This window comes from Anomaloglossus baeobatrachus, chromosome 11, assembly GCF_048569485.1.
Source record: "Anomaloglossus baeobatrachus isolate aAnoBae1 chromosome 11, aAnoBae1.hap1, whole genome shotgun sequence".
Taxonomy (NCBI): domain Eukaryota; kingdom Metazoa; phylum Chordata; class Amphibia; order Anura; family Aromobatidae; genus Anomaloglossus; species Anomaloglossus baeobatrachus.
This window is the reverse complement of record NC_134363.1, coordinates 27,019,029-27,030,416: the sequence shown is the minus strand read 5'-3', so window position 1 is coordinate 27,030,416 and position 11,388 is coordinate 27,019,029. Positions and strand designations below refer to the sequence as shown.

General features: G+C 42.9%; 1 protein-coding gene across 1 annotated transcript; it reads left to right on the top strand.

Moving 5' to 3' along the window:
- The first annotated feature begins 1,352 nt into the window (after positions 1-1,352).
- On the top strand, positions 1,353-2,407 carry LOC142256550 (N-formyl peptide receptor 3-like). Its single transcript, XM_075328308.1, has one exon. The coding sequence runs from the start codon at positions 1,373-1,375 to the stop codon at positions 2,405-2,407; it is 1,035 nt and encodes a 344-aa protein (XP_075184423.1). The 5' UTR covers positions 1,353-1,372.
- The last annotated feature ends 8,981 nt before the right edge of the window (positions 2,408-11,388 follow it).

The following is an 11,388-nucleotide window of genomic DNA, read 5'->3' as shown; positions in this document are numbered from 1 at the left end:
CAATGCGGTGAATTGTGGATAAAACGGATCCAGCGTCGGATTCGTTTTATTCCCCATAGACTTGTATCAGCGCCGGATGGCTTTGCATTGCTTGCGGTGTCTGCTGGATCCGGCGAAATTTCTTCATCTGGCTGCTGGAAAGGATGCAGCATGGAACGCTTTTGTCTCCGGCAAGAAACCGGACCACACCGGGTCCAGGCATGTTGTATAATGGAAGCCTATGGGCGCCGGATCCGTTGTCATCAGGCATATGACGGAATCCAACGACAGATCCGTTTTTTTGAACAGAGCATGCTCGGTATCAACGATTCTGTCAAAAAATGGAAGGCATGCATGGAGAAAACTGATGCTATGGATCCATTTTTTCACCGGATCCGTCGCATCAGTTTTTTCGCCGGATCGTGCCTGATGGCAAAAAACTGATGTATGAAAGTAGCCTGAGGGGTACTTTGCACACTACGAAATCGCAAGCCGATGGCAGCGATGCCGAGCGCGATAGTCCCCGCCCCCGTCGCAGCTGCCATATCTTGTGATAGCTGCCGTAGCGAAAATTATCGCTACGGCAGCTTCACATGCACTTACCTGCCCTGCGACGTCGCTCTGGCCGGCGAACCGCCTCCTTCCTAAGGGGACGGGTCGTGCGGCGTCACATCGATGTCACACGGCAGGCGGCCAATAGAAGTGGAGGGGCGGAAATGAGCCGGGATGCAAGTAAGGAGATGTTCCTCGCTCCTGCGGCTTCACACACAGCGATGTGTGCTGCCGCAGTAACGAGGAACAAAATCGCAACATCGGTCCTTCCGATATTATGGAAATGACCGACGCTACACCAATCATACGATTTCGACGCTTTTGCGCTCGTTAATCGTAGTAAAAAGGATTCACATACTCCGATGTCGACATTGATGCCGGATGTGCGTCACTTTCGATTTGACCCCACCGACATCGCACCTGCGATGTCGTAGTGTGCAAAGTACCCATAAGACTAAATGCATTTTTGGCGCACATTGATGAACTTTGCTTAATTCACAGAGGGCTCTTCATAGCCCCAACGCTCGAAATAAGTAGGGGTCTCAACAGTTGTACTCCTAGAATTTGGGAAGTTGACCATTATTTTAACATTGAGAATACCCTTTAAGGAATGATTGTTTGATGGTAGCTTCTAAATTGGCCACTATATAAGAAAACAACTATTTTGGGCATTTGATATGAATTTATAAAACAAGATTTGTCGCTTCTTTACACTGATACAATGTTTATGTTTAGGTTATTTGATTTCTTTTTCATACAACATTGATAATTCTTTTTCTTTTTTTGCTTTTTTCTCCTCAGTTGCCGTTATTCTCATCATCAGTGGATTCTTGGAGCCATCATGGAGATCCCTAACAGGACTGACAGTTCTTATTTTGAATACATAGATTATTTTGATTATATTGATGTTGGGGAAACAGCATATTTGAAGATCTATTTCCCTCTTCAGATCATCGCCTTTACTTGGTATAGCATCATCATTCTTCTGGGATTAGCCGGGAATGGTCTCGTCATCTGGATTTCCGGGTTTAGGATGAAAACCATCAGTGCTGTGTGGTTCCTTAACCTGGCCATTGCAGACTTTATATCTTGCATTTTTTTAATTTTTCGTCTCATACAAATTATTTTGGAAATTCCTTCCGCAGCATACGTGTACCTGTGTACTATCAGCCTGACGGCACTGTTTACAAACATGGTAACAAGTGTTAATTTCTTAATCTTAATAAGTCTTGATCGTTGCTCATCAATCATGTGGCCTTTCTGGACCAAAATACACAGAACCAAAAAGTTGGTCTGGACCCTCTCGGGAATCATGTGGCTACTGAATTTCATTATCTTCTTCCTTCAATTGTTTGTTGATTTTGATTTTTTTATTGTTGCCCAATGCAGCGTGACTTATCGATCAACAAACAGAATACGCTACAAAGACAAAGAAAAAGTCATGGTCATTTTATGGAAAGTTTGCGTTTTTGCTATACCGTTTCTTATCATTTTTATTTCATATGGACTGATTGTTTTAAAGCTGAGAACCATTAGAAGACGTCGGTCGCCGCGTCCATTCATGATCATTGCTGCAATATTGATCAGTTTCTTTATTTGTTGGTTCCCATACCACACGTGGGCAATGATATCTCTTAGAGACGAGGGTTGGAAGACCGACCTGATCGTAGGGGAAATTTGTACAATTTTGGCCTATTTCAACTCTGCTATCAATCCTGTACTCTACGTGTTCCTGAGCAAACGTGTAAAAAAGAACTTTGTGAACTCCATTCCTAAAGCGGTAGAAAATATTTTGAGTGATCCTTGTGACGTCAATGATAGAAATGAGGAAGATGACATAAATAAGAGAACTGATTTATTACATACCAATGTATAATATAAGCAACCCAAGTCACCAGAAAGGCCGCTTTACACGCAACAACATCGCTAACGAGATATCGCTGGGGTCACGGAATTCGTGACGCACATCCGGCGTCGTTAGTGACGTCATTGCGTGTGACAGCAACGAGCGACCGCTAACGATCCGAAAAATGGCAAAATACGTTCATTGTTGACACGTCGTTCCTTTCCCAAATATGATTGCTCATTTTGGACGCAGGTTGGTCATCGTTCCTGAGGCAGCACACATCGCTATGTGTGACACCCCGGGAATGACAAACAACAGCATTCCTGCGTCCTCCGGCAACCAGGTGGGAGTGACGTTAATACGGCTGCTCTCCGCCCCTCTGGTTCTATTGGTGGCCCGCTGTGGGACGTCGCTGTGACACCAAATGAACCTCCCCCTTAAAAATAGGCTGTTTGCCGGCCACAGCGACGTAGTTAGGAAAGTATGTGCGTGTGACGCATACTAGAGACATTGTTAGCCACGGACAGCATTTGCCCGTGACGCACGCACGACGGGGGCAGGTGCGATCACTAGCGATGTCACAGGCTGTAAAGCGGCCTTAACAGTCCCTGTCCAAAAGAAATGAGTTTGGTTGAAATTTGAATTTTCTGGCATTGACGATCTGTTTGCGAAATTCGATATGTGGAAAATAAGTTTACGTTGATCTCAATCGTGGAAAAGAAGGAGAGGGGATGTGGTGATGGATAAAACACAAATATTTTGTTTAAATATAAATGTAGTCCTGATCTTTATATTTACTATCTGGCCGGACAATTGAAATATTTGGGTCCATGGACACTTCCCTGGGTTGGGGGTTCTCCGGAGGGACTCCTGGCAGAGTTCACAGGTGTGGATCTCCTGTGGCCATTACTGACGGATCACAGGAGGGCCCCTGAGGGTCGTGTCCTCCCGATACACAAATTGGGGACCAGGATCTGGAAAGAGGCTAAAGCCGTATTTGGATTTTATGATGTACCAACTGAGACGCCCTTATGGGATAACTTGGACCTTCCACATTTTTGTGGGTTGCCGGGGTTTGGTGAATGGAGGAATCGCGGAATAATCTCCCTGGGATCACTGGTCCGGGATGGTGAACTCCGACCCTTTGCACAACTGCGGACAGAATTCGACTTGCCGGAATCTCATGGGTTTCAGTATCTCCATATTAGGCACGCCTTTCGAGCTCAGTTCTCTGGCCGTGGGGTTAGATTCTCTTCCTTCCCAGTCATTGGAATTATTAGATCACAAGGCCCTGGTGGTCTTATTTCTAAACTATACTCCTCCCTCATTCGGGCCAAGGCCATGAATAATCCTCTTTCTGTCCGTGAGAGGTGGAGTGCCAGGATCCCTGAAATTGATGATGTAGTGTGGGACGACATTGTCGAATCCCACACATTGGTCTCTCCTGCTGTTAACAATAGACTGATCCAATTATATATAATACACCAAAGTTATATTACTCCCCAGAGACTGAACAAAATGAAAAAGCTGAATAATTCAGTGGGGATGGGCTGTCCGAGATGCGGGAGAGACGGTGCTGATTTCTGGCACATGATATGGGATTGCCGAGTCATTCTCTCCTATTGGAGTGAGATTGTAATGACTCTTTCCGCCATATTTCAAAAAGCGGTTGCTATGTGCCCAGTCCTGTGTCTATTTGGGGTGGTAGATGTACACTCCTGGTCCCAAGATGAGAATCTATTAATAAAGAAGGTCCTTTTTCTGGCCCGGAAGGGCATTATACTAAATTGGATGAGCACTCATTCCCCAACTAGAGCCTCTTGGATTGCATTGGTAAATGCTATAATCCCGTCTGAACAATTTGTTTATAAGACAAGAGGCTCTTCAACTAAATTTGACAAAATTTGGGGTAGATGGATGAGGTCGCCCTTGACTGGCGGATCTCCTGGTTCTCTTGCTGATAACCTACAATCGGTATTATCGCAATAATAGCCAGTAGTGCCCCGGTAGGCAGAGAGGAGACACATGTGATTCATGATACACTATATCAGGGATACCACGAGTTCCCCGAAACTTGGGTTGCACTCTCCTTGACAATATGGGTTTTTTGCCTTAAGTTGGATGTGTCTCGCGAGCTAACACCTTTGCTATGTTTGATGCTCTATGGATATGCTGAAAATAATGGACGCTGATTTGATTGTTGTTACTTTATTATCCTGATGACCAACCAGTTTACATGTACTCTGTCTCACTGAACAATTTGCTGATTTATTCTTTTATGTAATGTTTTACTTAACTTTCAATAAAACGAGTTTAAAAAAAAAAAATATAAATGTAGTGCCCCTGAAACCATCAGGGTGCTACAAGGTTCTGCATCCCCACCAGGATGCAGGGCCTACCCACTTAGGGACACAGAACCCCAGTGCCGGTACCAACAAAAACCCAGTTAATGGTAATCCCAGTTTTTCCCCAACAATCCCCCACACAATTGTACCCAGCTAGGGTGGGACCAATGGATGGCCACTCCAGTCCACTAGTTGACAGGTGGGAGGGGCAGACTGTGGAGAGTAGTCAAAAAGACAGTAGCAGTAGGAGAGTGAAAGTGGAAGCGAAGCGACGTCCTGACCCAGGTTAACAGTGACCTGGTACCCAGGAGAGGTAGTTGCCGGAAGACTAAGGTGGAGTACTCCTGGAACTACGCACCGACGTAGGACAGGACAGAGCTCCAGGTTGACCTGTTAATTTTATATTTTGGTGGACTATCCTCCGGAAAAGTCATCAATGTCTGATCGGCTGGGGTCCAACACCCGGCACCTCCACGGATCAGTTATTCTCGGTCCAGGTGGTGGAAGCAGACATCCGGAAATCCTCAGTTCTGAAAGTACCATGTCTTCTGATGGCGGCCGCGGTCGGGCACTTCACATCCACCTTGTAATCTAATCAATTGGATAATGTGCAGATGTGCAGTACCCAGCTGCAGCTACTTTCAGAATATGGCAGCTCTGGAATTGAGCGAGCATTTCTGGCTGCCTGCTGCCTCTGCCGGGACTGAGAACAGCTGATCCACAGGGAAGCCGGGTACTGAACCCCAGCTGATCAGACATTGATGACCTATCCTAAAGGTAGGCCATCATTGTAAAAGGAATAGACAACCCCTTTAATATACTAGGATTTGCTGTCATAGCTGCTGCATGAAGGGGAAACTTGCTTGGCCCCACAAAATGACTTAAGCCAAGTCTCTGATGACTTATCAACGTGGAATATGGTGCAAGGCAAACTTTTTTTTTGCAAATTGTAAATGGAATCGCAAAGTGTCCACGAGGAGTCTGCCCACTTAGTCAGCTGACCAATCCCGGCCTGTCCTCTCATACCTTCACTTCACCCCCATCTCCCACTATGTCCCTATCCTAAACACCTCAGCTCAGTCCTTGTCAAGGAAAGCCACAAGAATCTTTCTCATCAAAGAACTGACTGCTCACATCTAATGCTTCAGGCTTTTATCTTGTTTTGGGCATTTCCAATATGGCGTGCCTTTGTCTATGTCAGATACATGCTGAAGTATCTGTATATGACATTGCTTGGACATCTACAAGTGTACAAGTTTTGTTCTTCCTGGCCTCCTGATGATCTCACTGTCATCTCTCTATTTTTGGAGACTGGTGACGGATTCAGAGTTAGAATCTTTCATTACCACGCAGGACTTTACATTTACATGTGGTTTCATCTACTTCAGTGTCTAATGAGTTAATGTCTGTTTTATTGACCAGCAGTTCCTAACTGAGTGTTTCAGATGCAGCTGTTTTGTAACCATGCCCCTTCAGGTTTAGGTAGTTGTGCTTCCCCGCAATCCTTGCTGAAGATACAAATTAATTGTTTTCTTACTGTCTTGATGTAAAGTTCTGCTGAGGAGTTGTCCTAAACTTGGGCTTTATCCTTTTTTGTTGCTGTTTTCCCCTGTTTGTCTTTCCTCCCTTGTGTCTTATTAGTTCAGCGGTGGGTCTACTAAACCTCACCTGCCTCTAATTAGCCAGGGCATCTACAGGGATTCTCAGGGTCTCAGGTTCCTGCTCATTGACAGTTGCAAAGATTGTACAGTCATAGGAAAAAGTTTGGGTACCCCTATTAATGTTAACCTTTTTTCTTTATAACAATTTGGGTTTTTGCAACAGCTATTTCAGTTTCATATATCTAATAACTGATGGACTGAGTAATATTTCTGGATTGAAATGAGGTTTATTGTATTAACAGAAAAGGTGCAATCCGCATTTAAACTAAATTTGACCGGTGCAAAAGTATGGCCACCCTTATCAATTTCTTGATTTGAACACTCCTAACTACTTTTTACTGACTTACTAAAGCAGTAAATTGGTTTTGTAACCTCATTGAGCTTTGAACTTCATAGGCAGGTGTATCCAATCATGAGAAAAGGTATTTAAGGTGGCCACTTGCAAGTTGTCCTCCAATGTGAATCTCCTATGAAGAGTGGCATCATGGGCTCCTCAAAACAGCTCTCAAATGATCTGAAAACAAAGATTATTCAACATAGTTGTTCAGGGGAAGGTACAAAAAGTTGTCTCAGAGATTTAAACTGTCAGTTTCCACTGTGAGGAACATAGTAAGGAAATGGAAGAACACAGGTACAGTTCTTGTTAAGCCCAGAAGTGGCAGGCCAAGAAAAATATCAGAAAGGCAGAGAAGAATGGTGAGAACAGTCAAGGACAATCCACAGACCACCTCCAAAGACCTGCAGCATCATCTTGCTGCAGATGGTGTCAATGTGCATTGGTCAACAATACAGCGCACGTTGCACAAGGAGAAGCTGTATGGGAGAGTGATGCGAAAGAAGCCGTTTCTGCAAGCACGCCACAAACAGAGTCGCCTGAGGTATGCAAAAGCACATTTGGACAAGCCAGTTACATTTTGGAAGAAGGTCCTGTGAACTGATGAAACAAAGATTGAGTTGTTTGGTCATACAAAAAGGCATTATGCATGGAGGCAAAAAACACGGCATTCCAAATTCAAGCACTTGCTACCCACAGTAAAATTTGGGGGAGGTTCCATCATGCTTTGGCGCTGTGTGGCCAATGCCGGCACCGGGAATCTTGTTAAAGTTGAGGGTCGCATGGATTCAACTCAGTATCAGCAGATTCTTGACAATAATGTGCAAGAATCAGTGACGAAGTTGAAGTTTCGCAGGGGATGGATATTTCAGCAAGACAATGATCCAAAACACCGCTCCAAATCTACTCAGGCATTCATGCAGAGGAACAATTAAAATGTTCTGGAATGGCCATCCCAGTCCCCAGACCTGAATATCATTGAACATCTGTGGGATGATGTGAAGCGGCTGTGCATGCTCGGCGACCATCAAACGTAACTGAACTGGAATTGTTTTGTAAACAGGAAAATATACCTTCATCCAGGATCCAGGAACTCATTAAAAGCTACAGGAAGCGACTAGAGGCTGTGATTTTTGAAAAAGGAGGATCTATAAAATATTAATGTCACTTTTATGTTGAGGTGCCCATACTTTTGCACCGGTCAAATTTTGTTTAACCCTAGAACGCATACCTGGGGCCTTGCAGGCCTGCTAGGTCATTTGTTTTCTATGGTAGATTGAATTGCTTGCGCGTTCTAGGGTTAAATGCGGATTGCACATTTTCTGTTAGTACAATAAACCTCATTTCAATCGAGAAATATTACTCAGTCCATCAAATATTAAATATTTGAAACTGAAATAGCTGTTGCAAAAACCCAATTTGCTATAAAGAAAAAAGGTTAACATTAATAGGGGTGCCCAAACTTTTTCGTATGACTGTATAGGGACTGGTATGGAGAGTAGGGACAGCTGCAGGTGAGGATAAGAGGTGTTCAATCTACCCCTCTTGCTAGCTCCGGGGCCCTCTATTGTTAATGCGTCCCTGGTGTCCCCTTTGTTTGTTGGTTTTTTTCGTTGTGCGCCAGACGCTCGTAGGTGTGAACGCATCTACCATTCTCGTCACACTTGGCGAGCTTGACAGATAAACCTCAACAGAAAGCCTTGACGTCATGATTAAAGGGAAGTAGCACATTTTCCTTTTTTCTAGTCCTTTTTTTGATATCATGGCAGCCAATTAAAGTAAACTCCATTTGCATCTGAATGAACACCAGTTCTATATCTGCGTATATGGATGTATATGGACCTAGTGACCCTAGCAATGTTTTTTTTTATTTTTGTGCCTTTTTTGACAGGGGATATTATTGTTTATCAAATTGCTTTATCGTATAGTTGCACTGGCATCTCTTTTAGTGCACTTTTTTTATGATTTTTAAGGGACCTACAGGTTCTACTAGGGTTCAATGACATTGAGCAGAAGACCATCCCATGGACTGTTTATTTAGGATACCAACCTCCTTAGCCAAGTAGCGTTAACCCAAGATCTGTTGTAGGTTGTATTAGCAAAGGATTAACACACAAAAGGTCTTTACATTATCGGACACTCCCACGATACGTTTATAGCAACACCATGAAAAAACATTTGTCATATAATATTTCTTCAAAAAAGGAGCACTAGGATCCAAAGTATTAAATAGTAATCTTTATTACAAAAATAGACATACAATTAAAAAGATGTGCACAGTAAACAAACAAGCTATAGCAGCATAATAATGCACATAGTGAAGTCAATCCAGGAAAAAAGGGGTGACATATATTAATATAGTCCAGGGACGTGATGGAGTGATCTACTGTAATGAACAGAGTTATGTTCTAACTGGCAGAGATACCAAGTCAGGATAAGGGGCTTGATTATCTAAATAAAGTTCCACCATGGAATATCCACTTTCAAGTCCCAATCCAGCGTTTTAGACAGACATAGAAATCATCTAATAGCCAATGAGTGTAAAACTGTATTAAAACAGCAGACAAAACATCCAGGGCTACATCCGTTTCATATTAGATGGATAAATAGTAGTGGGTGACGGATCAGTCTTTTGTTCCAATCATACCAGCTGCTTGTGGTTCGGAGTAATCACACAACGGGGATATCTCCGCTATGCCATATATGTAACTATACTGGCCGATACTAACAATCCTATACCTGATCAGTCAGCCACAATACCAATATCCTGTAGTCATAATAAGTCACCACACTTCTCTAGATTAAGTACAACCTGTGCAAAGTAACCCAGTGACTAGTGGATGATGGATCTGCCAATAAGTTAAGTTAGACTTTATTCCCTAAAGGGGACATTATCCATATAATACAGGCGAGCCGGTTGCTAACAGCACAGCCTACCTCCACCCTAGGGGGATAACCGCACTACCGTGTATATGCTAAACCGGTCAAAGTCCTGACGAAAAAATTCAGATCCATCAAACACATGTCCACGGTTCACCTGGGTATGTAAATCTCCGTGCCGCCAGCTACTTACCCCGACGTACGTTTCGCGCCCAGCTTCAACGGGGGGCGTGCTGGGTCGTCGGGAATGCTGGGTATATATATGCCTGATCTGCCAATCAGATGATGTAAGCGGCGCTTACGAAAGTCATCTTCCTCCCTCCTTACAACGTCACCTCCTGCCGGGCACTCGTGGAACGCAATCTGCGTGTCAGACACCTGGTAGTGTCCGACATCACAGAGTGCCCCACGTGTTTGTGCTCAGCATTTTGGTTCCGGGAGGCTTCAGACACCATAAGCGCTCTATCTCGACAAGCAGATCAGTCTTTAACCATAACTAATCAATCATTTACGTTACATATATCCTCCCAGTAATCTGACCATATTGTATTTTACAAACCATTTAATAACTAAAATCCCATATCAATGTCTATATATTACCCGTTATGCAAAATCATATTTACAATAGTATTGTTAGATAAATATCAGTTAAAATACCCATTCAAACATGCATATACAAAAATTATTATAAATTTTATTAATTACAAACTACATCTTAATTATTATTATTCAACAATAATCACATAATTTCTCAAGATGTTGCTGATAGATCTTCATATCAATATCACAGTCAGAAAAGAATACATAACAATATAATTTCTCAAGATGTTGCTGGTGGATCTTCATATCAATATCACAGTCAGAGAAGAATATATAACAATCTATAAAGAAAAACACAAAAATTATACAACAATAAATGACCCATCATAACCCATAAAACCCCAGACACAATAAAAACAACTAAAAGCAGAATTGACAAAAAGATCCAAGTATTAGAATTAATGGGCAATACTTATACCAAACTCTTAGGACTTTACAAAAAGGCCCCGAATCCTAAATTTTCATTTAGCCCTTGGGGGCTTAAAGTGCCAAGCCTAAATATCCATCTACTTTCGATTCTAGCCAAAACTTTGCCTAGATCACCTCCTCTAATTCCCAGCTCTACCTGGTCAATGGCTTTGACTTTAAGGAGAAACGAATTACAATTGTGGAATTCTTTAAAGTGTCGCGGCAACGTTTTAAGTTGCGCCTTATCATCTGCTGTCTTTGCGTTGGCAATATCTCTGCAGTGTTCACGTATCCTAATTTTAAGTTCACGTGTCGTTAAGCCAACATATAGTTTCTTGCAAGGACACTCCCCTAAATAAATCACTCCTTTTGAAGCACAAGTGAGCTGTTTTCTTATTGTAAATTTTTTGGAACCATCATGGTTGGTGAAGGTTTTGGATTTTATGAGATTAGCACAGGCTTTACAAAGCCCACAGGGAAAAAACCCTTGATCTACTGAGGTCAATACCCTTTTCTGTTTTGTTTCTCTATCAAAGTGGCTATGGACTAACGTGTCCTTCAAGGTCTTGGACCTTCTCGCTGTAACCAGTGGAGTGGGAGGTAAAATGTCCCTCAAAATTTTATCAGAGCGTAGGATATCCCAATGCTTGCTCAAAATATTCTTCATCTCAGCCCAGCGATTATGAAAAGTGGTGATAAACCGTGTTTGTCCCTTATTTTCTTCCTTAGCCTTGCTAATTCCACCTTGTCGAGACTCATTAGGAAACAGTAACGAATCCCTAG